Consider the following 27,262-nt stretch of genomic DNA (forward strand, 5'->3'; position numbering starts at 1 on the left):
TGGCGTCCTCCATTGTTGTCTTGCTCATCATGTTCTGACTCTTTGGGGAGACGGCCTGAAACTGTACAACGCTGACTGCCGCCAACAACCGGAGCCGGGACGATAGCCGGTTCCTACTGGTCTTGGTGTTGGAGTTTTTGGGGAAACAAACGGCTCGACCGATGACGCCGCAAAGTCAGCTAGGCAGTTGAGGTGGAGAAGCGGTGGCTGATGGGATGAAATGCGATGCCGTCTCAAGTCGATTCAATCTGATGGGAAAGTGCGGATGGCGTATGAGTTGACAACGAAAGCCGACGAGGACATCAAAGAAGCGGACGGTAGAAGAGGCGCTAGAGGATAGTCAGAGACACGGCTTCGGGCGGATGGAATAAAAGCCAGTGAGGATGTCTGCAAACGGCGATGGAGTCGAAACGGCGCCAGCGTCATCTGAAAGCAGTCAAGCTCTTGGTGTCTATATCCCATACAGTACTCCGTAAGTGAGTAAGGTATTCGTAGTCAGTACTGCGTAGGCCACAGGAATGTTTCTCCCTGGAATTGCGGCATTGGTTGCGTGTGTGTGTGTGTGTGTCCCTGGAGAAGTCGAGAGGGTTTGACGGGAATGACAGGCAGGGGAGAGGTGGGTAGTGGACGGAGGAAAAGACCAGAGCTCGCAGCTGGACCGGGGCCGCTGCAGGGGCATAGCAGGGATGAGAGAGGGTGAGCCAGGGCCAGCATGGCTAGAAGAGGGCTAATGCGTTTCTCTTTTAGCGATAGAAGTCTTCGAGTGTTTCTGCCCCTCTACTGCGCAGTAAGAGGTCCTCTCGCGTCTCGGCGCCCCTCGGTTCCTGACAGTGGAAGCGTCACGATGTGGACGACGCAGTCTCGTGGTGGAGCGACTCTGGCTGTAGAATTGCATTCGTAGCCAGTAGTCTGCTGATGCCCTGTATGCGTACGAATAGTCTCCGTGGCGATGGAACATGACCGTCGAGGTAGACAGGGCTCATCCATCTGACAGCGCTTCTGCCGTGTGTGGCGTGGCTCTCTTCTTCTCGTTCTTCTCGTTCTTGTTCTTCTTCTCCTATTGCCTTATCTCCGTGTTTCCGGGTTTCCGCTTCTTTCGAATTGCATCCACTCCGGACTCTTTCTCTTTTGGTCCAGGGGCTTCCGAGGAGAGGTAGGGAGGCATCTCATGTAGATGGTGCGCCTAGAGACTTGAATGCACGGCATGGTTTTGGGAGAGGGAGAGAGAGACGCAGTCGTCTACGCCGCTGGCTCCAAGACCGAGTCTCTCCATGTGTGTGCTGCCATGAGCATGATGCACAGTGACTGTATAGGTACTGTGATGCAAGTCAGTTGGAAGAGGATGCGTCCCAAGATGGTCTCAGAATAAGGTGAGGTCTGTCTGGAGAGAGAAAAGATTCCTCCATACGGAGTACCTGCGCAGTAGAGTCAATGACAGCGATACGTACCGTGGTAAGGTGGTATCCACTCTCGAACCCATCTGGTTCCGATAGCAGCGTGTCATTGGATGAGATGAGATGCCAGTGGAAGTGCCCCCAAGATGCAAAGCGGTCTCGAAGAAGGACGGGTCAGGGACATCCCCGTCCCTGCTCCAATGGTGGTTGCACTTGCCGTCGTTGCTTTGCGCAGGTACCGTTCGTTCCTTCCATTCTTTTCCCCTTCCAAGACTGGACGGCAAGACCACAGGGCACTCAACAGTCGACACAGGCACAGGCACACAGGGCAGGCACGGCAGGGACCCGATTTAATTTTCATTTTTTCTTCTCCTTGCCTTCCTCCTTGGCCCCCCCCCCCCGGCGGAGAGCACCCTGTCCTTGACATCCCAACCGCGACCAGCGCCGGTACGTATCGAATGTACCTCAAGAGCGGGCAGTGACAAGCAGCGAGTATTTCTCAAGGTATCCATCCCTTGACCTTGTGTCGTTCCACGCAATAAAAGTACCTGGTTCGGTAGTGTATTTTCTCCTATTCCACTCCGTACCTTTGCCTACAAATATGACATATGTACGTAACTATGAATGCGTCTATCTACGTCCGTACCTCTGCGTTGGAAGGGGGTTCTGCAGTCAGAGCCAACAAAGAAGACGTGGAAATGTGACAAAAGAGAGCGAGAGATATCTATGTCACTACTGCGTAGGGAAGGAGGTAGTGACATGGAAGTAAAAAAGTGTTTGCTACGCTACATTTGAGATACACGTGCGAGGCAGATGCGCATATCCACCATTCCAACATTTCACCCCCGATCCAGTCCCAGTGATTCCAGTCCAGTCCTTCCCGTCAAGTCTTCGCGCCTTGGGTCTTGGACCTTGCTTGGTCTTGCTTAATTTCGCCTACCGCATAGTACGGACCGCTCCAGGACGGTGCGGTAAGGCATGGTCTCCGTATAGCCTCCACTTACCTCTACGTAGCAAGGTACTCTTCTGCTTCTGCTTCTGCTTCTGCTTCTGCTTCTTTTGCTCCATTCTCATACTGCGCACTGCGTATGTACTCCGTAGGTTATTCTCCTATACTCCTAGTACCTTGTCGTCCGTCCTGCCTCCCTTCCTTCAGTCAGTCCCCATCATTTGTCTCCTCTCTGGCTCCATGTCACTGCGGGTTGTGGACTGGCCCTCGCAGTATCTCCCGTCTTCAGCGTGGAATCGTAATCATTCCCAGCTCGTCCTTACCCACACCCCCAACATCTCATCCGCTTCATTCGCCGTTAATGACTACAATTTTAAACCAAGAGAAGTGCTACCCTCCGCACCAGCAATCCAGTCTGCCTCTCTTCATGCCATTGTTCGCTGGCTCCGTCCCTGGAGCTTGAACCCCCTCCCTCAATCTCCTGCAGACCGCCTTCGCGGCTCGCCTTGGCCTTGCACTTACCTTAGTAACGGATTCCCGTCCCCCTTCACCACCTCACCCCCCTCCCCTCCTCCATTATTGGCAGCCCCCATCCACCACGACCACACTACCTAACTACCACCGCTTACCTACTTCACACACACCTTACACCTCTTTCTCTACTTTCCTCCGCCATCGCGCCTCATTTCTTCTTCTTCCTCTCCCAAGCCGGCCCAGCCTCTGCTTCAACACAAACCGTTGTTTATTCTTCGCGCAGGTCAGGGGCGCTGGATCCAGAGACATCCATGGGAACAACTCACTGGTCCCTTTGTGCAGACCCGAGATACCGAATCCCCATCTCGACCCTGTAAACCTGTCCGTCCTCGATCCGACCTTTTCTTCTGCTGCATGCACAGCGCAACCGTCGTCAACCCTCGTTTAGACTGCATCCAGTCCTCCACCGCCGACGCCTGCTTTCAACATTAAGCATGCTTTTTTAATCCTCAACCTGATACCTTGGAGACCTTTCGAGTTCCTCTTTGGAGCAACCACGGTGCCTGGATACGCCTTACTAGTCACAACCCTTGTCTTAACCTCTTCCATCAGCCATGGAAACTTGCGAGGGAGTTCTCTTAATACCCCCTGATCGGGGCCAGATCTTGGGGCGCGCCATCTGGAAGGTATGGAATTGCGTTCGAACTCTCTGCAATATTGCCGTCCAAGAATTTTGTCTCTGACATTTTACTTCTTTTTTCTAGCCACGATATGTTGTTGTGGGAGGCCGTAGTGTCTACAGAGAAGCCGTCACCAGTCCGACTTTCCCTCAAAATGCCGCTTCAACCCGCTCCAACGGGACCGGCACCAGATCCCAGCCGCGGACCCCTGGCAACGACGACTACTACATCTCCATCTTCAAGTCAAAGGTAAGGCTCAACATGACGGAGTTCTCTGGCCCAAACCTAAGCCACCTGAACTTGCAGGACGACTGGGAGCCCTCCTACCAATACCCCGTCAGCTCTGTCATAGACTGTCAGGTGCAGATGCTCGCCCATCGCAAGCAGGGCCCCGTTCTGCCCACTCTCGTTATCACCATCAACGACAAGGAGAAGAAACGCCGTTCCAGTAGGGCTGCTGGCCTCATCTCGAGCAAAGAGTCCACTGCGACTACGCTCTGGTTTCGAACGCCCCCCGACGACCATCATATTAGTCTACACGAATGGGCCCGGTTTATTATTTCGAGAAAACTTCCCATGAGCTCAGAAAGCCCGGCTTCTCCCTGTTTCACCAACCCCTTCGCCCAGCAGCGTTCTCGAGATGTTGATTACTTCCCTCGCCCTCCGAGTGGGAACCCGAATCCCCGTGGCACCCTGCAACACAAGAACTCGACGCAGACATACTCAAGCCGAGACCGACCCATCACATTCAGCTCCGATTCTCCGAGTCTGCGTTCTAAGCGCAGTGATGTCTCGTCACCGACAAGTACTACCCGTCCTGCTCATATGGGCTTCACCATCCCAGACCCCAACAAATACACTACTGTTCTCCCCAGCGACATCCCCTCGCCTGTCACAACGATGTCTATGAGCGACTATCAACGGAGCGAATTGATTGAGGGATGGACAGCGGCACAAGGACGTTCATCTACCATCAGCTCACCAATCCGCGGTCGAGGCAGCGTCAGCTCAGGAGGTGCCCAACCTTTTCCCGGTGCCGATTCTAGTTCACCACCGAACCAGCGAGAGACGATCCTCGACCGTGCTTTCCAATTGCGCTGCATCCCTGGCTCCGAACTCGAGACTCCGGGTGAAGAGAAGCTCACATCGCTGGCTCGATTCGATGCATTGATGCGGGAGGCCGACGAGAAAATGCGCCAACAGGTGAAAGAAGCACATGCCGAGAAGATTGCGATGCTCAGCGCATTCGATGTCGATGAGGACTCATCCGAAGAGGAGGCTGATGACGACGAGGAAGATGAAGACGACGACGAGCATGACGAATATGCACACGAGGCGGATGCCAGTGGCAATCGCCAAACCTTGATCGCGCCCAATGCCCAACGCGCCCTCGAATATCTCGCCAGTCGCCAAGAGGAAGCCATGTCACCTCGCTCGCCCGTGATGAGGAGCCCGCCTGCCAACTTCAGTGTTCCCCTGCAGGCTCCTGCGCGGCCACACACGGCGCATTCCAGGATGCGGCCGGGTGTGACGCAAAGGACGTACAGCCAAACTCAGCCCATGGGCCAAGAGAGGCTCGATGTGCCAACCTCTTCATCCGGTAAGACATCCGATGATGCCAACTTCCGAACCAACGGGGAAAAGCGGGCGTCCGTCTCCAGCGCCAAGCGACTTAGCTTCAGCGAGTTCACCAAGCGTCTCTCGAGCACCAGCAGCTTACTTCTCGTCCAGACCAACACCAGCGGCGGGAGCAGTTGCGGCAGCAGCGAGTTCGACCCAAGTCCATCTCAGGTACCCAAAGGTACTTTGAACGCTAGGGGCGTTCCTCCGCGACCTCGAGATCTCGAGAGAGATGAGCAAGAACGGCGCTGTGGATGGCGAAACAGCATCGGCTTCACCGAGGGCGGTATGATTTGATCCGAATTACTACCGCCTGCCAATCGCCGTGATTACCTACCCTCTTTACTATTGTCCACTCCGGCCGGATAGAACCCATACCATTATCCTTTCACCAAACCACAACCAACAGCTCAAACTTATACCCAACTCACGCCACAGCATAGTTGCTATATGTTGTACGATTTTTGATCTGACGATACCATTGCTTGCATCTAATAACGACTTATGATCGGGGTTCACAGAACACGGACCTGGCGTTTGATATTCGTTCTTATTCTCTACGCGTTGATTTCCCAGTTGGAAGTTCACATCATCATTTCGAGGAGGGAGGCATTCATCAAAGGAAGCAGCACCTCGATGTCAGAGACTCGAGGCCTGGCGGAGTCGACAGAGTCCCTTCGGTACATCAAGGCACTCACTAGGCAAGCAATATGTCGGTCATACCACGTTGCGTCCTGCCCTTTCTTATGTATATGGCCAGTTTTGTCGTCCGTTGTCTGACGAGGCGGGTACCACATATTTTGCAGGACGCTACCTACGAGTTCCTGACTTTTATTTCTCAACGCAATTTACGTTCAGATGGACATATAGAAATGTTGTAGTACAAAGTTGACGAGGGTGGATGATATACCAATCTATGAAAAGCATTTGAAACATTTCATAACTTATTCCTCTTACTGTCGCTGTTCTCTTGGCGTTGGCTTCTTTTCCCCCCAAGATGGAAAAAAACTCTTATCCTCCACAACGAGTCAACAACACCCAGTCTTCACCCACTGAAGGGAGATTGAAGCAGCGGTCAAACAGCCTCACTGACGTTCTGACAGTCATGACGTCCCCGCCCATTGTGGCACTGTTCATCTCATTTTCTAGCCCGCGACGTCCACGGGCGATTCCCGCGAGATCGGCGTTGTCGTCTTCCTTATTCCCACCATGTTTGCGGTTTTCCCAGTGTCCACAGTACCACAGCAGAACAACCTCGTCCACCCAGGGGTCCCATATCGTCATGACAGAGAAAAACAGGGTCCTTTTTATTGGGTGTTCGTCTGTACTCTGCCGGGCGAACACTCCCACCCCCCGGCAAACACAATCAGTGGGTCAGGACACCCCAGTCTTTCTCAACGGGCCCGGCATGCCCCCCCACTTCGGAGAGGATCTGGAATCCTAGAAGGGAAAGGAAAAAGGTACGTGGAGTTCAACGCCCCCGTCGAGACGAAAACCTCCTTTTACAGGCCTCTGACTCTGTGTCTCTAAGGCCTTGTTTCCGACAGGCCTTGTTTCCGACGAGAGAGAGGGCGGAGAAAGATCAGAGTAAGCAGTATCCGTAGTTCCAGTCGCCACTGCCACCCCATTTGCTGACCTGTGGCATCGCAGGCCAGGAGCCCTGGGAAGAGGAACCAGGGGCGGGATGAAATCAGTCGAAAGGGCCAATGTCGGTGAATTTGACCTTGTATGGAATACGGATAGTCGCTGAAGAACTTTTTCTTCTTCTCCTGCTACTTATTCAACATCCAAGTAGTTTTCTCCACAACTACATCTGCCTGCCAACAAAAACTTACACGGCATATTGGAAGGCAAAGACAAACGGACCTCGGGCGCGCCCGAGCTTTTTTCTTTCTTTGCGTTCTTCTGCCGCTCCCGGACCCCCTTTTTTCCTTCTGGAACTTCCGTTGCTTGTGGAGCATACAGTTTTTCTAGTCCTTCCAGAAGGACTATACGGCACTATACGGTATACGCAACTACCTTATGGATAGATTGCTATAGTAGAGAGAACCCTCGTGTTTAACAGAGTTTAACGACCAAATCGGCGGCGCCGATGACGGAAACAGGGAGCCGGCCTGTCTGCCTACTGTGCCAGCAAGAGAGTAGACCACGCGTTGGCCTAGGCTCATTGGTTTCTGCGAGTGAATCTCGGGAGTTGCGACGCTGTCACGACACCCAGGACATTTCATCATCATCCACCGTTCCGCCCACCGTATACTACATACGACGCGAGCAAGGGGTGGCGGCGGCGGTGGTGGTGGTAATTCTTTCCGCGTCCCTTCTTCTTTCTCCACAGCCGGGAATAATGGCAGATTGCAAGCCACACGGCACCGCCAGGGAGTTACACTGCAAGAACGATGGGGGGAAGGGGAGGCAAGGGGGGTACGTAAGTCGTTCAACTGAGTCTTGCCCTGGACCGGACCGGGTAGAAGGGGGGGGTTCTTTTCTGTGGATTGAATGCGAGCCTACCACCTACGGATACATACGCTTCCCTCCCCCCAGTCGGGACGACCGAGCCGGAGCGGTGTGGAACTGCGGAACCTGCGGCGGTCGGCGCCGGCAGGTCTGTTCTTCATGGGTATCAATAACCTCTAATCATTTGAGACTTAAGTCGGGTAAGTGCATTGCGAAATTGCAAACACGAGTTGAAGAATCATCAGCGATCAGCCAGAAACATTAGAAACGGAAAATGCTTTTTTGCTTTTCTAGTCCTCGATACTCGAAAAAGGGGGGACGACGCTGGTCACCCAATGCTAATCATCCAGCAAGCCTGAATCGAGTGTTTGCTCATGATAGTTTTTCCACCGCGTACGCCTAGCCGTGTCCCAGTCTCCGGTCTGGGTGAATTCTTCCCTTCCCACTTCCTCACTGTGTCTTCTTAACGCTTCTTTCCTGTGTCCTTTTTTGGGCATCATCCGCACTCATTCACGTATTCCTCCTATTGGAGTCTCTGCCATCCACCATGGGCCGTGGACCACGCATAATTGTCCGGCAACCCCAATCCACCGCCTGGTAGCATCTCCTATTGCAAGTACTGTTGTAGTGCTTGCTGCTGCTCTGGTGTAAGACGTGTGTTGACAAAGTTGACAATCGCGCCGTTGTGACGCTGGTTCGCGGAGCTGATGTACGCGCTGACCCAGGGAGCCACCGCCGTGACCTCTGGGTAGTCGTCACGCGCGATCGGCCGGCAGGTGTTGAGAGCAGTGTAGGACAGGCCGAAACCGATATCGTCAACGTCAGCTTCGTTAATGAGCTCGTCACCCAGACCGGCCGACACCACCGGAGGGTTGACCAAAAGAGCAAGAAGAATCTTGCATGTATTGGCCCAGCCCTTGGCGAACTTCTGCGCAAAGGCCTGCGACTCGCAGAGAGTCTTGGTAAGACTGACTACTGCGAGCTTACGGTCGACCGGTCGTGCAAGCTTTTCCGTCTCGGCCAAGACAAATGGAGGGTAGACCTTGGCGAAGATGCCCTCCTGAATCTTCTCAGCGTGCTTCATGAAGTAATCAGCACCGAAACCAGCCTCAACTCGGGACGCCACGAGGTGGAAGAATCGAGCGAAGCGAAGCTTGAGCGAATCCGGCGGGCTGCCCTGCAGCTTGGCGAACAGCAGGTTCAGGATAGTACCAAAGTACTGATCAGTAACCCCACTGAGTCTAGTTAGTATGGAACTTTCAAAAGGTCTGTTGGCAAGGGATTGACATACGGCTCGAATGACTTGACGACTGCCTCCAAGATGTCAAATGCGTACAACTGGTACTTTTTGACAGCGAGGAGACGCTGGAAGATGCCGAGGATCTGCTCCAACTTGTTCTCGGAGACAATGAAAGTGGAAGTTGCCGGGATGATGGACGACAAAAGTCTGGTGCAGGCTGGGACGTTGCCCTTGGTGTCCCACAGAGCCGGTTCGAGCAGCGGGGACAGGAAAGCCTTGTAGTTGTCCGAGACTGCATCCGGAGGGCTTGACTCTAAGAGCTGGGCCAGAATCTGGAAAATGTACTGCAGGAACTCTGTACCATCGTTAGCCAAGTCATTTTCGTGTCACTGGTCAACATACCGGTAACGTCCTCAACCAAAATCTGGTTGAATGGCTCCCAAAGCTTCTGGTTGAAAAGCGTAGCGTGCGTGGATGAGGTATATCTAACGAGAGCCCCAAGGGCCTCGAAGTGGTAGTAGTAGAAGCGCGGGTTGCTAGGGTTCTGCTTGATCATGTTTGTGATAGCAACCAAGTGTGTCAGGACACCCTCAACCAGCGGCGCGGCACCGTCCTTCAGCACAATGAGAATTCTCATAACACATCTCATCAAGAACTCGTTCTCCTGCAGCTTGGCAGGGGTCTTCTCCTTCTCAATCAGCTTGAACAGATGCTCAAGCAAGTCCTTGGCGAACGGCTGGATGTCTTCGCGGGGGAACATGACCTTGCCCGAGTCGTCCGACAGGAACAGCAGACGCTCGACCGCGATCGCAGCATATGAGTAGACCACGTAGTTGTCCGACGCCAGGTTCTGAATGAGGGGCGGGAACGCCAGCTTCCATTGCTCTTTTGTCAGTTGGCTGCGGAATGTGTGCAGGTACTTGATAGCGTCGACCTTGGAGATGGGCTCAACACCTCCGCTGGCCATCAGATCCGCAGCAATATGCTGTTCAAAAAAGTCCACGACGTTGACCAATGAATTGACCGTCTTGACACCCTGAGCGGCGGTAACAGATCCCTTGGCCGCGATGGAGATGAAGAGGTACACCGCCGTATCCTTCGCCTTCCAGTCGGATTTACCTTGCTCCAAGTAGTGGTTGATGTACTTGTAGACGACACCAGTGACGAGTTGCTCGTACTTTTCCTGAAGTCTTCTCAAGAAGTCGGTCGCGGACCGGCGTCTCGAGTCGGTGTCTGAGCCCTCCAAATCCCTGCGGATGTACTCGATAGGCTCATCCTCGAACAGCTCCAAATCAGACTCGCGCAGGGCAACGTTGGGCAGGATGACCTTCTCGACCACCTGGCCCAGGACGTTCTCGTCCGCAAAGACACCCGAGTGCTGTGAAGTGCCGGCGACAGCGGTCAGGAAGTGCAAAGCCTTGCTGACCAAAAGGTCGTACTTGGTCTCGGATCCTGTGCTGGAGAGCAGATTCCAGGCATTGGTGATGAAGGGCTCCGTGTATTTTCCAAAGTCCTCGTCGTACTTGAGTGTGTAGAGCTCCAGAGCCTCGCAGATATCGGCCTTGACGGTATCGATGACGCTAGCTTCGGTATCGTCATCGGTCTCCAGGATCGGGTTCGTGTATGTGAGGTACTTGTGCAGCAGTTCTGAGATGGACGCCAGGTGCTCCTCGAAAATGGGGGGCATGTCGTGGGACGACAGGTCGTAAAAGATCTTGATCATGAGGCTCAGAGACTCGAACCAGCTCTTGAGGACATCCTTGTTCTGGGCGTTCTTTGTGATTTGCTCATCGGTCTGGACAAGCAGCTGCACAAAGGGTTGCGCAAATGTGCTGATGACGTGGTTGATCTCAGTGTATAGCTCGTCTGTTCTGAAGAGAGGACGCCAGCGGACGAAAATGGAGTGGGCGACTTCGAGGACACCAATGTTGACCTTGGGATCGACGGGGGAAAATCTCTCGACGAGCTCTTGGGTCAGTGTTTGCCAACGCTCCCAGAAATCTGAATCGGCAATGATGCTGATAGCATCGCCGAGCTGGGTCTGGATGGTTGGTGGGCAAGAAATCATCAGCCCGATGAGCTGAGACTTGATGGTGTTCACCTCATCGGTGGGGAGCTTGTAGTTGCCATCGGCATCGACCCAGTTGGAGCGGATGAAGTTCTTGAAGGCCAAGGCGGCGGCTAGCCGGGTCTTGAGAGGAAGAGAATCTGAAGCGACAATGTTGAGGAGGTTGAGAGAGTATTGCGGCTTGGCTGCCTCTGCCTTGAGGGCTTGCTCGGCTGTTTTTCACGTTTGTTTATTAGCATACAAACAAGGTTGGCGGGGTACGAGGCAACGGCAACGGCAACAGCAATGGGAGGGCGGTGGTAGTACCTTTCCTGTGAGTGCTGGGATCTAAAGTAGCATCCAGCAGCTGGGCAATGATGCCCATTTGGGAGGCCATCTTGACAGAGTTCGCAACGTCGGGAGAATGTGTGGTTGAGGAGTGGCGGTGGAAATTTGATGTAGTGATGGCTTCTTTTGCCTGCGCTGAACTTTTTGGGATGGGGGGGAGTGTTGCTGTGGGGGACGAGGCTGCCTTGTACCGTACCTTAGCTGACCTTATGGAAAAGAGATGGAAGGTGCTGTGGGGCGCTTTCCATCATTGGCTGTTGACAATGACAGACACTGACAAGCGCCAGCCGAAAGAGACCGGGAGCTTTGTCGGAAAAACTGCAGGGAGAGTCTGCCTGTAAGGTACGTATAGGTAGGCAAACACCTTGGCACCTGAGGTACCCTTAGTAGGCAGTGGGCACCGGGGCAAGCGTGCGATTGGTCTGTGCGCTACAGAAGATGGAGAGACCTCAGGTAGGGCGATTGGAATGAAGCATCCGCTAGGCTTGCCGCAGAACGGCAAAGAGACAAAGCTGTTGCTAAAGATAGTGTTTTACCTTCCCTGGCTGTTTACCTTAGGTCGTCAAGGGGTTTAGTTGAGTTCGGATCACACTAGGAAGCGTCATGGCTCGAAAGAAATTCTGCCACACGCCCAACTTTTGCGCTGGTACGGAGTACTAAACCTTCCACCTGTGGAGGACAATTGCACAATAGGTATGATAGCGTCTACAAACAGATGCATAGAAACAGGAGGACTGGACAATGGAGCGCCTCTGCCGTTGGATGCCTAACTTATGATCTTGGTCCGGGCCGGTGCCGATTATTGTGGGGCAAGTCCCGGAGTATCCCCCAAGACTCCCGTCATTTATACATTTGTCGCCGGCGCATGCCGTCACTGTCAAAGCAGTAAGGTCCTTGATAGCTCTGCAAACGGAACAACATTGGTGCGAAACAAGCAGGATCAGCTGGCCATCCCAAGTGGGGCTTAATCCTACAGGTCCTTCAGCAGCCACGCAGTACCTGTAAGGTGGTAAGGTACCTACAACGGGGGAACTGCACACACAATCCAGGCCGTGTCGGGGGGACAAAGCAAGCCAACCTACCTTATGGTACCTTAGGTTGAGGTGAGCGCCCACGAACTGTTGGTTCCTGCTGCAGGTACTTGCCGCATATTCTGCCCCCCTAAAAACCTGCGCACCTGCTACCTAGGTACCTCCACCCCATGTGCCACCCGACTCATGGGATTAGCATTCCGTCAGCTTTTCCACCCCGTCACTTTTTCTACGACTTGCACCACCCGCCGAAACCTCCAAAGGCCCACGATGCGATGTGATGTCGTGATAGCGCATTAGCAACTTCCGCTACTTGGCACAACGCACACAACCCGATCAACCCTCAACCCTCCCACCCGGCTCCAACAACAACTCTACGAACCAGGACCGCCGCACCGCACCCTTGGCACTGGCATTGTTCACTCGTCAGCTCCCATCGGCAACCATTCCGACGTCCTCTCTTCCCGCCGTCTCGCTAGCTCTCAACTGGTTCCATTTGCGCCGGGGGCCTTGCTCACCCTCACACGCTTTGCGAGCCCGCCCCCTCCACCTCCCACTTCCACTTCGGGACTATCGACTATCTGGCCTGCCTGTAAGGTAGCTCGCCTCGTCGGCCTCGCCTTGAATGGGGTGCATCAGACCGTGGCGCCTCTCTGATTGCCTGCTGCCACCTTTCCAGCTGATTTGAAAGCCATTCTGCCTGTGAGTAAGGTGGTCGTCCGCAAACACCATACCGCTGCTGTTCTTCCTCACCATCGACAAACCGCAAGCTGTGGACCACCCAGAGACTCGTATCCTCATCATTCGCAACACCGATGACAACATCAACCCACTTTCGCTATCCGACGCTTCAAGCCGATATGAAGTTTGCTGCATTACAACATAGCTAACATGCTCCGTCGCCTAGTCTCGCCCAAAAGCAATCACCCCGAGTCCGATCACACCGACGAGCACATGTCACCTTCGCCAGGAGATGCGCCCTCTTCGCCAGACTCGAGTCGCCCGAGCGGCCTGGCGAGCGTTTTCAAGGGTCTGACCGGCGCCAAATTGACCAAATCCCCTCCGCCGAGCCTCAAGTCCGCTTCCTCAATCCTGTCGCCCATTGCCGACCACGTCAACGCCACTCGAACAACCCTTAGCGGATGGTCGCCGAACCATATGGAGTCCTTGCAGGTGCTGAGAAACGGCAACGGCTCCGTCGGAGAACGTGTTGCTGCTGCCGACTCACTCAGGTTTGCCGTCGCGGAACACCCCATGAACCCAGTGCTAGAAATATGGGATGTTGCAAAGACAATGATCGCGTCCAACAAATCAGATGCGGAGCGAATTGCTGGCTGGGAACTTTTGTCAGAATGCGTCAAGCACAAGGCCTCTACCGATCTGGAGCGTCAAAGTTTCTTTGAAACTCTCAAGGCCCCGGCTCACGCCAACGACTTTCATCTGCAACTCGCTGCAGTTGAAGACCTCACTGCCCACGGCCGCGACTTATCTGGGTTCGACTACCAAGTTATTCCGCAACTTGAAGTGTGGCTTCGCGAAGCCTACCAGGCAGTCAAAGCGGCAAGAAAGCAAGCTAGCCGTGATGCCAAGAAGAACGCTGGCAAGGCAAGGTTCTCTGCCGCTGGAGAAGAGAAGAACCTGCACCAGCTCTTCAAATTCATCGGCGACATTATCAAGTTCAGCTCCAACGTCGCCAACGAAAAGTCCATGACTGATCTCATGAAAGTCCTGGTCGCCGTTTGTCTTACCACGACCATCGAAGAGGATCTGAAAGCGTCCATCAACGTCATTGACACCATCGTAACGTTCGGTGCCTTGCCCACTGCAAGCTTCAAGGAGTGCGTCCTGGTTCTGGGTTCCATTTTCTGCCTCGTGCCGAGCCTGTCCAAGATCGCTTGGCACACAATATCCATTCTCCTGAAATCGCACAACGGCCCTGCAGCAGTGAGGGTGCTTGTAGACCTACTACGGAATCTTCCAGCGGATGGAACCAGCAAGGGGAAAGACACGAGAGATATTCGGGGCGTGTTGGCTGTTCTGGAAAAGCTGTTGACGAAAAGCACGGAGAAGGGATATCCGCCCGTGCCTTTTGCACTCCTCCTTGATGGATTGGTCGCAGCTGTCCACAGCACCGACTCCGGCCGAGTTCATTGTGCTGTTCTCAAGCTGATCAATTCTCTTTTCCGGGATGGCGCCGGTAACATCCACCATCTGATCGTTGAGGAGGATTGGTCGACACTTTTGAACATTGCCGCAGAATGCTCCAAAAAGGCACCGTCGGGCATTCTCGTCAACAGCGAGATGGTTGCCCTCGCAAATGAGCCGGATCGTCCAGACGGCGCAATAGGGATCGAGTTGCTGAAGCTCATTACGCGCCTGGAGGAGTTGGCCGCGCAAAAGTCGGGTGATTTCATTCCGCGACAGATCATCATAAGATTCTTCATCGATATCCACACTAGACTTCCAGACTCGGCAGCGCGCTGCGTTCTCACTTACTTCCAGGAATTCAGATGCTGCTCGCCTTCGGACTTACAGTGGGAAGAGAATCTGGCTTTGGTTCTTAAAGAGTTCTACGCAAACAGGAGTCGCAGCTCAGAGACCCGCCTGTTATCTCTCCAGGCCGTAACAGAGTCCTATGATATGCTGGACCTTATTGGCGAAGGGCTCGGCGACGACGACTGCGTTCCGAATCTGATCAAGGACCTTCTCAACAATATTGCCGATGAAACTAACCTCCTGGTGCTTGAGTCTGTAGTGGCTTTCATGGTTTCTGTCGCCGTTTCCTCAGATCTGGAGCTCTTCAACTACATTACGGACACGCTCAGAACAATTGTTGTTAATGATCGTCTCTTATCGCCCATCGCCTCGTCTGCGTCTCGCCCAACGACTCCTGTAGGTGGCGAAACAGTGACTCCTCCCAAGAGTTACACGTCTTCCGGAGTCGTGACAAGAGGATACGTCAAGTTATTCATGCGTTGTATGAATTTGGACGGACCCAAGACCCTCAAACTGTTTGACACACTGGTCAATATCGCGAAAACAAGCCATTGCAAGACTGATGCCCGGCTGACTGCCATGAAGCTACTTTTCCGACTTCGAGCGGATTGGGCAAATCGAGTTTTCCTGATAAGCGACACAGAATCTGACGGTCTCGCGGCAGCATTGCTTCACACAGCTTCTTCTCGGGCGAAGAAGCATTCTGAAGACGCATCTCAACCTTCAAGACCTAGTAGGGCCGACATGGGCGCTGTCTCCCGATCTACGAGAGGAATATCCTTCAGTAGCTCGGGAACCCAAGAGAGAGTATTTCCGATCCGCTCCGCCAGCGGGGCAAAATCATCCTATCCGTACAAACAACTTTGGGCGCTGCCTGACCCTGAGGCATTGCCTGAGTCCCCGTCGGCGATTGCGAGCCCTATTTTGGTATCATTCGTCGAGGACCTAGAGCCGGAGGCCACCGAAGAAGGCGAACCATCCGCCGTGGAGACGAAGCAGATCGCATTAAATATGGACTCTTGGCTTAACACGATTGTTCGCATCATTGAAAGCGGCAGCGAATGGGAGATCTACAGCATGGTATTGGTTCATCTGCCCTCGCAATTGACCAACCACGCCATTTTCCGCAGTGCGGTGCCGCAAATTCAAGAGCTTCGACGAGTAACATGCGAGCAAATCAGGACGAACAACTTCCAAGAGCCGCCAAACTCTACAAGTCTGCGACGCGCTGATGTCGCTATCTGTCTATTCCACACCTTGACAATGATTCTCAGCTACCACGAGTACTTCCAAAAGGAACAAGAGGACGAGATCGTGCAAGCATTTGTCAAGGGCATTTCGACCTGGGAGCGATGCGCAAAGTATTGCATTCACGCGCTGTCAATTTGTTGCCACGAGCTGCCTCTGTCCACCAGCAAAACGTTGGTACAGATGTTGCAGAAGATGGCACAAATCATTACACAGCCCCACGTCGCAATGCATATTTTGGAGTTCCTCGCTTGTTTGAGCAGAATGCAAAACCTCTATGTCAACTTCCGAGAAGACGAGTACCGCATCGTGTTTGGAATCTGCGTTCGCTATCTCCAGTACGTGCGCGACAAGAAGCAAACCCAACGAGGCAGCCTACACAGCGAAACAGCAACACCGACGGGGTCCACCTCGGACCTTTTACATCCGAATGCTGCAGACGATTTGCCTCAGTATGTTTATGCTCTGGCGTACCACGTCATCACGTTCTGGTTCTTGGCCCTGAAGCTTCCAGATCGTGCCAACCATGTCGGCTGGATAGCCAAGAATCTGCTCAGCGACGTTGACGGTGGACAGAATCCTGAAGAGCAAGCACTTGTCACGCTTGATTTCATGCAAAGGGTCGCCTACGCTGACGCCGACGAGTCCTCTGAGGACCTTCTCTTTACTAAGGAGCGGTTCGGGGAGATTTTGAAGCGAAGATGGTTGATGGGCAACAGCATTGTGACGATTGAGCAATCAACGACGACCGGGTGGTCACAGATAACGAAGCGGCAACCATCGGGCACGTCCTCCTACATTGTGCACGAGAACTTCCGACCACGCCCAGCCCACCAAGCCCAGTACATTTCTGATGTCTCGAGAGATGGCCAAGTGACGAACAACAATATCCTTCCCAGCCATTTGATGGTGCAGTTGATGACTTCAACTCCTCAAACGCAGGATACTGCCCGGCCTATTCCTCTCCCCAACGATGAACCGACCCAAAGAACGGTTCGTCTTTTTGACCGCAACTCCACCGTAGACGGACACAAGGTTGGAGTGGTATACATTGGTGAAGGCCAAACACAAGAGACGGAGATTCTTGCCAACGTCTCGGGCAGCAGCGACTATGTGGCTTTTCTCAACGGTCTAGGCGCTCTGACGAGGCTGAAAGGGTCCAAATTCAATACCCAAGGACTCGACAGAGAGTACGACACCGATGGCGAGTACACTTTTTGCTGGCGTGACAAGGTAACCGAAATGGTTTTCCATGTCATCACACAAATGCCCACCAACCTCGAGCGGGACCCTCAAGTCATTATGAAAAAGCGGCACATTGGCAACGACTTTGTCAACATCATTTTCAACGACTCTGGCATGCCCTTCAGATTTGACACGTTCCCGAGTGAGTTCAACTACGTCAACATCGTCATCACTCCAGAGGCGAGAGCATCGTTCCTCACTATCAGAGAAAACCCGCCGAGCGAAGGGAAGCATCCCCCGTTTTACAAAGTACAGGTGATGAGCAAACCCGGCTTTCCCGAAATCTCGCCGGCCTCTGAGACAAAGATGGTCAGCCTGAGGGCTCTACCAGGATTCATCCGGCCTCTGGCCCTCAATGCCTCCGTCTTTTGTCTGGTGTGGGCAAACCGCGAGGGTGGCGAGCATGTCAGTTCTTGGCGCAACAGGCTCAGAGAGATCAAGAAGCTGCGAGACAAACACGGCCCCAAAAACAACACTGCCGGCACCCACCAATCGTCGCATCCTCATTTGAGCCACTTGAATAGTATCTCGACACCTTCGCCGCCGCCTTCGTCACTGGGCGGCGCAGTCCTGGGTAATAATCACCTCATAACACAAGGCGCAGATGCGTCCAAGTCTGCGGCCAATGTACGCGACAGCTTCAGCAGTCTGCGCCGGTCCTCGGTCGCGACCTTTTTCACGAGCACCAGCGAGCAGACCAGCCACCGGAGTTCTATGCTATCTACCACTACCAACGACACGGAAGTCTCACCAGCAAACGGACTCGACGCTCTGGTTGAATCCGTCGATTTCTCCAAGTGGGCATAAAGCACGGACATTTCAATCTTCACTTTACAACGAAAAAGCAGGCGTGGGCACAAATTCGGAACGAAACCTAATGGCGGACGAGAATACAAACGAAACTCAAAACATACGGAGTCTTTGACGACTTGATTGACAAAAAGGAGCGAGGGGTAAAAGGGGTGTCGGCGGATCCTTGGGCTCGAATACCATCAAAAGTTATTTTCTTCTTCTTTCTCTTCAATGATTTACGGGGATCCTCTGTCCCCGTTTGTGTGTAGGCTACTTTGATACGAAAGAAAGACCCTTCCCACTTCTCATCGACGATGTAATCCGATGTGTGTATTGTGTGACTTCGCTCTTAACTCGTACCATCATTGACTTGGTCCTTGGCCTATGGCCCCCATTAAAACCGAGGCGGCTGCGCTTAAGTTACTTTTACACAGCAACGAGGCTTCATTCTTATGGAAATGAAAGTTGGACTGAATGTCGTTGGCGCCTGAAAATCAACGCAGTTCGCGTCATCATCTCTTTACCGGTTCAGGCTATTCGATCGATTTCCCTGACCGGTTTGCTCTGCTCTCTCCACAGAAGATTGCAAAATCAATGAAAGCTACTGTTACGACTTGGTAATGACTGCGACTCCAAAACTTGAGAATGCCGCGTTACCACACAGTTGCCACAACATCGACAGAGTCTTTTGTGCGACCCGGCGGCGAAGTCAATCAATTTTGAGGCGAGAACCAAATACTGTGAAGAACAAATCGAGCGCATTTGACAACCACGTTTTGACGTATTTCACACTTTCAGAAGGATGAGGGAATACAACGGAGCATCATACTCGAGTCAGCTGTCAGCCCATCAAACGGTAGAGAAGTCTGACTTTCACATTCCCCTGCCCACTGCCAATCCGAAGAGCTAGCGAGCTTTGCAGTTTTTCAACTTCTTCCAAGGTCATATGCCAAGGAAGAAGATACAGTAGCGACGTGAATCGCTCAATGGGGTTCCGCTTCCGCCCTGTCATGATGGAGAGAATGCGAGACCATCAGTCATAAAACAGCATCGCGATCGAGTGAAGATATAGCTTCAGCTTTCGTAGAACAGTCATGAACCTGGCCCAGTTAATCCGAGCAAGTACTGGAAAGCCGAACTCATCTGGGTAGTACCTCAGCAGCGTTCGAACCCGATCTCCTGGTATAGTTACGCTTCGCCACATCGTCTTAGACGCTCGTCGAAGGCATACTTGGCAAGGCCGTAATGGACTCGATCGCAGGGGACCCAGCTCTACGGAGACAAGGAATGTAGCTTGTCTATTCCGAAGCCATTGTCGCGCATCACCGAGTCCGTGGATGAACACCTGGAGGATCCGAAGTGGTAGTAGATAAATGCTTGCTTAGTATTTCGCATGCTCATTTTTAGCCTTTCGGTGGCTGACAGCCACCACAATCGATCAACGATCGATGCATCTTTATAGACGTGCAGAACAAATACGATCGAGGGGTCGACTACTTCGATGACGGTCATTCTCGGCCAATGCCCGCCATCTAGAACCAGTAGGCCATTTCTTCGGCACTCGGCTTTTACCTAGGTATGCCTTCTTTCAATGTCCTTTGGGCCAGAACATCGGTCTAAGACGCAAGCCATGCGGACATGTCGCCATGAATTCAGAGACAAGGCCAGTGCCGTTTTCGCATATGGAAGGTGTGATTCTTGGCGTTTCGTTCTCTACTAATATTGCTCTCTGAGTGTCGCTTTCTCTTACGTGCTCTCTTGATCAGTATATGATATTTGATCACACTTCATCGAATATCGCGACGTGATCCGACTACCCATTTCGATGCCCTCATCTTTATTACCTGAGTACCAATAACCGCCGGGTCGACTCAGACTCCCGACTTGTAGCGATGTGCTAGGTTTAATCGCATCCTCTTTTGGGTCTTCTCCAGAGCCACTGACTCCAACTCCACGGCGACATGGCTCAGGAAAACGCCATGTAAACCCGGCGCAATAGGCTCTACAAGGAAGGGGAAACTACTGACATCTTTCGCAATTAAAAAGAATATCATCAAGCTTTCTCCACAGAATGTGTAGACTCCAAGTATCGGTCAAAATTAGCGGCAACTATAATAACAACAGAAACTCGCATCACGATTCGCATAGCAGGTCTGCCGATTTCGCCTTTCCTTAAGATAATACCGTCTTTAACACACAACCATACCTTTGTAGGCGTATGGCCAAAGTTTACAAAGCTAAGTTTTCAGTTCACTCCAATTAGCCATGACTTGAAGAGAGCGTCCATCGTCAACTTCCGTGACGGCAATGGTGCTCGACCAAGCGACAAGACACCGGCCAAGAAGGCGTGCTCTACAGCTTTCCATCCCAGTGTCAATCGCAATGCCTATTCTTTATGCCTCGGACTATCTCGAAAAAGCAATGCCCGCTGAAACCATCAAGGCGTCTATAGGATTCAGTATACAAAACACCTGAGACGGAAGCCAAGAATGCCACAGACTTCAAACCCCAAAAGCTAAACGCCACAAAATTCCCACGATCAATGTACAAGCTACCTCGCAGACCTTCGTCTACCCCTCCTTTCAATCACACTCGTAGGTAGTACACAACGATATCGATCCAAGATATGGTAGACCACGTTCTAGGCCCGTGGTCCAAAAAGTCAAAATTGTATAAATCGACGTTGTGATACCGCCCGCACCCCCCTCCGACGCCGAGCCCATTTCATCCATCACGGCGCTCATTGGCTCACTAATCCCCCCTTCCACCGCTCTAGATTTCATAGGTGGTAGGACAAGGTTTTTCTTCTTCCGCAGAGCGTGGCTTTCGAGATAAGACCGCCACCTTTTTTTTTAAAAAGCCTTCTACGGGTAGATTAAACTGAGCTGTTTTCAAAAGCGTATATAGCGCATCAAGTGCCTTGAATCACCCAGGGGTATTTCCCACCAGACTCAACTCGCGATGAAGAACACTTTCAACACCCTACCGGCTCAACTCTACCAGACCCAGAATTTCGATTTGACGCTGCCAAAAGGTCGGCAATCGTGTCACGTAACAAACCGCACCACTTGTTCTATACGGTTCGTACCGAATCGACACCGTTTTTCGTTAGTCTATGGGGCTTGGCGCTGGCACGTTGTATCAGGGGTAAAATCCCAAAACGGAACTCTGCCCTCAAGAAATTCGAATTGCTCTTCCGTAGCAAGACCAACATTTGATTTTCTAGGAGTGAGGACTTTGCGAAGCAACAATACGTAGCTGTTCAAATGTCTTCATTCTTATTCTGTTCGATGCGGGGGATGTCCTACATTTACATTGAGCCGTATCTCAATGCTCATGAGGGTCTCTCTATTTGACCTATTAACAATCCCTGCTTCGAATTAAGTTTCGATACCATTCAAACATTGCTAGACTCGCGGTAGTATACTGCCCCTTCGTCGAGAGTTTCCTCAATGCCTCACTTTTTTCCCCCTTAACGGCTTGAAGATTTTATAGTAAGCTACTATCATCTATTCCTATTAGTATCCCTATTATAGGGTAGTTAGTTCGAACCGTAGTTAACGAAGAGATTAATTAAACTATATAAATATCTACGTAATAAGTGTAAAAAAGAGGTTCTAACTATAAGTTAGGCTAGCTATAATAATTATAAATAAGGCCCCTAATTAGCCCCTACGTAGTTAGCTATATACTGCGGTTAAATTAAATTTCTAATCCAATACTAATTTTCTTTTTTTTTTTTTAATTTAACCGCTATAGTTAGAGGTATAATTCGACCTTAGGCCCGTTTATTAAGTTATCTCCTTTTCTCTCTTTTTTTTATTTTTTTTATATAACCTATCTTTTTATTTATATAGTAGCTTTTTTACTACTTACGAATTACTCTAATCCCTTATTTAGTATTACTTTTATAAAAGCGTTTACGAGGTTATTTTTATTATTAATCTAACGAATCTTAAGTATTTTATGCTTTTTATACGATTACTTAAGGGCTATAATATCGATTATAAGCCTCTTTTCTTTTATCGTTCCTAATTTAACGAGGTATTTATATAATAAATAGGAATTAATATAAATAACTATTAAAATAGGTAGAAAGCTAATTTAATTAGTAATCTTCCTTAGCGTTATTAAAATTACGTAAGAGAGGTTAATACCGTTAACTATACTATATACTTTTAATACTAATATATTTCTTATTACCCGCTTATTTTTAGTTAATAAGTAGTAAATTATATTACTATATATAATAAATTCGCTCTTACTTATACTCTTATTAACTAGGATAATAATATACCCTAATTACGAAGTAAAGTCGTTATTATTTATAAATAACTTATTAATAAAGACGTAGAGCTTATTAATTATAAGGTTAATTAAGTAGTAAATAAAACCTCGATCGAGATTCGTCTATTACTACTTAAGCCGCTTATTAAGTACTTTAACGTCTCGTTTAGTTAGATTTATAGCTTATATTACCTTAGCGTAATTAAAAGTTACTTTAGGCTAATAAATACTTATAATATATACCCCTCGCGCGAGCTTAGCCTTATACTACTTTTTAATATCGGTTATATTTAAATTAACGAGGTTAATCTTTTTACCCTACCCCTTTTATTAAAAAACGACGGTTTCCCTTTTAATTATAAGAATCTTATTATTAAATATTAAGGGGGTATTTATTATAAAGACCTCTTTTAGCTTCGCTACGAAGCCCGCTTTTTAGAGCTCCTTATCCTCTTTTTTTATAAAATTAATATCGAATAGGCCTAATATATTATTAGTCTATATTCCAATAATCCTAAATTAGTCGCTTTTATATTCTATAATTAATAAGTACGAGTCGTACGTAGAAGTAACTATTAATAATTAATTAATATAAAAATCGTAGTAAGTAGCTTACTAATAAGTGCCCGATTTTATAAGCCTATATAGTAGCTTAAGTACTTTAATAATCGTACTTTTTAGGTACTTACTAGCTATTTCTTTTAGTAAATAGGCTAGGATTTTCTTTATGAGCCCTGTAGCTAATTAGGTATAAGCCTAGGTAATATTATAGCTCTAAATCTCGTATCCCTTCTTCCGTAATAATATTATTAATATTATTATTAATCGTTAGCTATAGCACTATATAATAAGTAATTATATAAATAGCGTCGCTTTTTTAATATCGCCGTATCTCTAAATTACGTATTTAGACTTCTTATACGGCTAGGGTATTCCTTTTCCTTTAATTTTATAAACTATTCGTAATTTAAATATATAGAGGTTTATATATTTTTCTAAGTTATATAAAATAAATCGATAGACCCCTCGATTATAAAGAGTATTTACTTTAATAAGATCTAATCCCTTATACGGTTTTCTAATAGTTATAATTATACCTTTTTTACGTAGTTTAACTACTAGCTTAAAATTAGCTTTTTTTTTTACTATATAAAAAGTATTAATTACTTCGTTATTAGTAATAAATTATTACATTAGGGCTTACTATCGTAGTCTTTTATAACGTCTTATTAATAGTATTAGTACCCTTTTAATAATTTCCTCTTTTTCGTTATTTATTAGTATTATTATAACGATTTTATTAAGGATAATTTCCTATACCTCTGCCGCAGGTTATATAGTTTCCCCTAGCTCTTTTTTTTTTTATAAATTAGAAATTACCTCGTTAGGATTTATATAATACGGTCTAACTACTATAATTAATATTTTAAGCGGCTAGTTATAATCTCTCGCGACTATATAAAAGCGCTCGTTAATAAAAATTAACTTATATAGCCTAGCTTATTATTAAGTAATTTTATATTATATTTATATATCCGAATTTAACGGTATATTTAGATTATCCCCTATATTAGGCTTATTATGCGTAATAATTACCTCGTTAACTTACTTTCTTATGCTTATTTTATATAATACCCGTATTACTTTTTTAATTACTTAGGCTCGTTAGCTTATACTTAGTAATAGTAGCAAGGCTAAAGTCGTTCTTAGATATATTCTAAATACTAATAGCGTTAGTATAAGTCCGTTAGGCCTTATAATATCGTTATAGTATTTAAGTATTATTTAGAGGTATTTATTATTAATAAAATCCGGATTTTCCTTTTTAATAATTCTAAACGCCCTTTTTAACTACTAATATACCCTCTCTACCTTTTTAATACTATAGTGCGCTTTAACGAGTATAATTTTTAGCTATATACTATAAGCCGTCGTATTATCCTTAAATTTTACTAATTTAAAACTAGTATTAGCGTTAGTTCTAATACTATCTAGCGGTCCTTAGTATATATCAATCTAGCTTTTTTATAAGGCTACTTATAGTATTTTTATTTATAGATTTTAAAGGAATTGCCCTACTTAGAAAAATATAATTATATTAATTATATATAGTACTAACTAACTATTTAAATAGAAAATATTAATAACGATTTCTTAGTTAAAGTTAAGCTTATTACGCAATTTAAACTTAAATTTGCGTAGGCTCTGCGTATTTATTTAGTATTAGTAATATACTTTTGTTAACTACTTTAGCGCCCCTATTTCGATATTATTATTATTTAATTACTTTAAGAGGTTATATAGCCTCGTAACTAACGGGTACCCAAATCTCCGGTATAATTTTCTAAGCTTACTTTTTATTAAATAATTAATTAACTTTATATTATTAGTAAGCTTTATAAACGCATACCCCTATCGTTATTTAACTATTTTAAAGTACTTACCGCTAGAGATTTTGTTCCTTATATTATTAAATATAATACCTAGTTAATCTATATCTTTTAGATATAAGAGAAATAGGGTATTAATAAGTAAAATATAAAAAGTTATCGTTTTAAAATACGTCTCTACTTTTATTATACCTAGGGCGACGATTTCTTTACCTAGGCTAAAACTAATCCTCGTAATACCTACTATTAATATATTAAGTATTATTAGCGCGATCTTCTATAGCGCTTAGAATTGCCCTTTTCTTTTAGTTAACTATTATAATACCTTAGTATTTAGAATAATCCTATAAAAATCGTCTAAGCTATACCTTTCGCTTATATAAAATACTTATATAAGCTTAGTATTCGAGGGATCTAAGTAGTATAAAAAGGACCCCTCTAGCTACCCCTAGATTTACTTAGTACTATATTCCTTTTTTTTAAATATTAAGAGAGATAGCGTCTTTTTTTTAATCGTTAAGATAATAGGCTTTAGCCCTATTAAATTTACCCTTTTAGCTACTTTTATATCCGTTATCTAAGGGACCTTTCTTTATTATTTATAAATAAAAGCCTACTTATTAAGAGCTTCTATTACCCTCTATTCGTTTAGCTTTATATATCCTTTAGAAGCTAATGGGGTAAAAAAAGAGTAATTAATATCGTCGATTTTATTATAATCTAATTTGTTAATATAAGAGGTAAGATCTTCTTTATTTTCCGAATCTCCTATAGGGGGTATATATTTTAAGCTACTACTTTAACTACTATTGCTAGGTTCCGTACCCCTAGATCTTCCCTTATATATAACGAGGAATTAGTTAAATTAACGAGGGCTAGTTTTACTATTTACTACCCTTAACTTTTTATACTATTTATATAATTTAGTACGCTCTTTTTTAAAATAATTACTTAATTAATATCTATCCTTTTTATAAATATAATATTACCTCTTTTATTACCCTATTTATAAGTTAAATCTCTACCTATTTAATAAATCTAGGCTTCCTTATTAGCGATTACTATATCTAGCCTTTTTTCTTTTTTTATTATACGTTTAATCGACCTAATATTACTAATAAGGGCCGTCGTACGCCTAGAGGTAAGTTTAGTATAGTATTCTTACCTTAATATTAAAACTAAATCTTAGCCTTAAATAGAGCGTCTCGTAGTTTTTAGGTACTTAGTATAGGGTTATTTTTACTTCTAATATACGCTAAATTATAGTATAAAAATATCCGATTTTCCGCTTATTTATCCCCTTATTTAGCTAGGTTTTTACTAGCTTATTAATTCGATTAATAAGCTTTTTAAAAATCTTTACTTATAATTTACTCTCTATTATCCTAACTATAAATATAAAAGAAATCGCTCGTAACTTAAATAAGAGCTCTAAGTTCTTATTATAAGTCTTAAAATAGCTTCGGATTACGTTAATTATACTAAGAAAGTCGTTTTAATTAAGATTACGTACCGCTTTATAATAATAATTAGAGGCTTTATTTACGAGTACAATATTAATTACTAAATAGTACTAGTATTCTCTAATTCTAATTTTTTTATAATAATTATAAAATATCGTTAGGGTTTTTTATAAGACCTTATACTTCCCCCTAGAATATAATTTCTTTTTTAAAAAGATCTTTTTAAGGTCTATAAATTACCTCGTATTTACTACTAGATTTTCGGTATTTATATATAATTTTTATGTCGCTGCGTATTATTAATAACTTTAAGTTATCTACCTCTTTTCTTATTAGCCGATCGGTACTAAATTTTACGTTAGTAGCGGTAACGAGTTATAAATTAAAATAGGTAGAATTATCGATTATTATACTTCTAGTACTATATTTTGCCCCGGTATATCCTTTTATAATAATAGATTTTTATTAATAATTATAGGGAGGAAATCTGGGTCGTTTACTCTTTTTTTAAATTCGTTAAAGCGATTATACGCTTTATTAACCTATACTTAGTTCTATAGCACAAATTCCTTTTTTATAATTATCGCTATTAATATTTTATATAACTCTTATAATTATAATTACGCTAGTAATACCCCTTACCTATAAAAGAATTTATTAACTACTTTTGCGATTCCTAAGCTTATGCTCGCGAACTATTTATTTAGTTAGTAGCTAAGGTTATTTACGATTTTATAGAATAAGGGTTACCCCTATAGCCCCTTTTTCTTATAGACCTTAGTTAAATAGATTAATACTACGTTAATTTACTCGCCGTTAAGCTAATTTACAATTCTATATATTTACGTCCTTTAATAATCCGGGTTAATATTTACTTACTTATAAAGGATTAGGATTCTATCTAGGATCGGGTTTTATCCTCTTTTTCTTTACCCTAACTTACTAAAGGTCGTACTCTAGCTTATACCCATATTAGTAGTTACTAGCGTATTTAATTTTAATAAGGATATATTTAATCTGCGCGCTAATTATAATAAATCCGTACTTTTGCTACTTAACGAATTTATTAAGGTTTAGGAAATTCCCGCTTCTTTTTACTATTTT

At 47.0% G+C, this 27,262-nt stretch overlaps 10 protein-coding genes across 10 annotated transcripts; 4 read left to right on the top strand and 6 right to left on the bottom strand.

Moving 5' to 3' along the window:
- Window positions 1-243: 243 nt before the first annotated feature.
- CLUP02_07676 (uncharacterized protein) lies at window positions 244-714 on the bottom strand (the record flags this gene model as incomplete). Its single annotated transcript, XM_049286669.1, has 2 exons — window positions 244-451; window positions 503-714. 2 exons carry the CDS (start codon window positions 712-714, stop codon window positions 244-246), a joined length of 420 nt encoding a protein of 139 aa, XP_049143812.1.
- Window positions 715-1,057: 343 nt separating this feature from the next.
- Window positions 1,058-1,165, bottom strand: CLUP02_07677 (uncharacterized protein; the record flags this gene model as incomplete). The annotated part of the gene is made up of 1 exon (XM_049286670.1): window positions 1,058-1,165. The coding sequence occupies one exon, from the start codon at window positions 1,163-1,165 to the stop codon at window positions 1,058-1,060; it is 108 nt and encodes a 35-aa protein (XP_049143813.1).
- A 74-nt stretch (window positions 1,166-1,239) lies between these two features.
- Window positions 1,240-1,906, bottom strand: CLUP02_07678 (uncharacterized protein; the record flags this gene model as incomplete). The annotated part of the gene is made up of 3 exons (XM_049286671.1): window positions 1,240-1,381; window positions 1,449-1,690; window positions 1,808-1,906. The coding sequence occupies 3 exons, from the start codon at window positions 1,904-1,906 to the stop codon at window positions 1,240-1,242; spliced, it is 483 nt and encodes a 160-aa protein (XP_049143814.1).
- A 1,525-nt stretch (window positions 1,907-3,431) lies between these two features.
- CLUP02_07679 (uncharacterized protein) lies at window positions 3,432-5,897 on the top strand (the record flags this gene model as incomplete). Its single annotated transcript, XM_049286672.1, has 4 exons — window positions 3,432-3,503; window positions 3,582-5,403; window positions 5,527-5,572; window positions 5,639-5,897. The coding sequence occupies 4 exons, from the start codon at window positions 3,432-3,434 to the stop codon at window positions 5,895-5,897; spliced, it is 2,199 nt and encodes a 732-aa protein (XP_049143815.1).
- Window positions 5,898-6,114: 217 nt separating this feature from the next.
- On the top strand, window positions 6,115-7,751 carry CLUP02_07680 (uncharacterized protein; the record flags this gene model as incomplete). Its single annotated transcript, XM_049286673.1, has 9 exons — window positions 6,115-6,210; window positions 6,267-6,386; window positions 6,488-6,577; window positions 6,649-6,704; window positions 6,768-6,843; window positions 6,913-7,081; window positions 7,183-7,244; window positions 7,336-7,542; window positions 7,659-7,751. The coding sequence occupies 9 exons, from the start codon at window positions 6,115-6,117 to the stop codon at window positions 7,749-7,751; spliced, it is 969 nt and encodes a 322-aa protein (XP_049143816.1).
- Window positions 7,752-7,909: 158 nt separating this feature from the next.
- Window positions 7,910-8,138, bottom strand: CLUP02_07681 (uncharacterized protein; the record flags this gene model as incomplete). The annotated part of the gene is made up of 2 exons (XM_049286674.1): window positions 7,910-8,009; window positions 8,086-8,138. 2 exons carry the CDS (start codon window positions 8,136-8,138, stop codon window positions 7,910-7,912), a joined length of 153 nt encoding a protein of 50 aa, XP_049143817.1.
- A 40-nt stretch (window positions 8,139-8,178) lies between these two features.
- Window positions 8,179-11,255, bottom strand: CLUP02_07682 (Cse1; the record flags this gene model as incomplete). The annotated part of the gene is made up of 4 exons (XM_049286675.1): window positions 8,179-8,806; window positions 8,863-9,166; window positions 9,214-11,091; window positions 11,186-11,255. 4 exons carry the CDS (start codon window positions 11,253-11,255, stop codon window positions 8,179-8,181), a joined length of 2,880 nt encoding a protein of 959 aa, XP_049143818.1.
- Window positions 11,256-13,128: 1,873 nt separating this feature from the next.
- On the top strand, window positions 13,129-18,033 carry CLUP02_07683 (uncharacterized protein; the record flags this gene model as incomplete). Its single annotated transcript, XM_049286676.1, has 1 exon — window positions 13,129-18,033. One exon carries the CDS (start codon window positions 13,129-13,131, stop codon window positions 18,031-18,033), a length of 4,905 nt encoding a protein of 1,634 aa, XP_049143819.1.
- A 459-nt stretch (window positions 18,034-18,492) lies between these two features.
- On the top strand, window positions 18,493-21,374 carry CLUP02_07684 (uncharacterized protein; the record flags this gene model as incomplete). Its single annotated transcript, XM_049286677.1, has 14 exons — window positions 18,493-18,520; window positions 18,598-18,758; window positions 18,817-18,874; window positions 19,128-19,168; window positions 19,231-19,307; window positions 19,489-19,559; window positions 19,626-19,707; window positions 19,920-19,999; window positions 20,098-20,169; window positions 20,233-20,390; window positions 20,471-20,562; window positions 20,952-21,069; window positions 21,131-21,165; window positions 21,245-21,374. The coding sequence occupies 14 exons, from the start codon at window positions 18,493-18,495 to the stop codon at window positions 21,372-21,374; spliced, it is 1,203 nt and encodes a 400-aa protein (XP_049143820.1).
- A 748-nt stretch (window positions 21,375-22,122) lies between these two features.
- CLUP02_07685 (uncharacterized protein) lies at window positions 22,123-22,284 on the bottom strand (the record flags this gene model as incomplete). The annotated part of the gene is made up of 1 exon (XM_049286678.1): window positions 22,123-22,284. A coding segment is annotated over one exon (162 nt), but the record flags the coding sequence as incomplete, so codon positions are not given.
- Window positions 22,285-27,262: the final 4,978 nt, after the last annotated feature.

Source organism: Colletotrichum lupini, chromosome 4, assembly GCF_023278565.1.
Source record: "Colletotrichum lupini chromosome 4, complete sequence".
In the NCBI taxonomy this organism is placed as follows: domain Eukaryota; kingdom Fungi; phylum Ascomycota; class Sordariomycetes; order Glomerellales; family Glomerellaceae; genus Colletotrichum; species Colletotrichum lupini.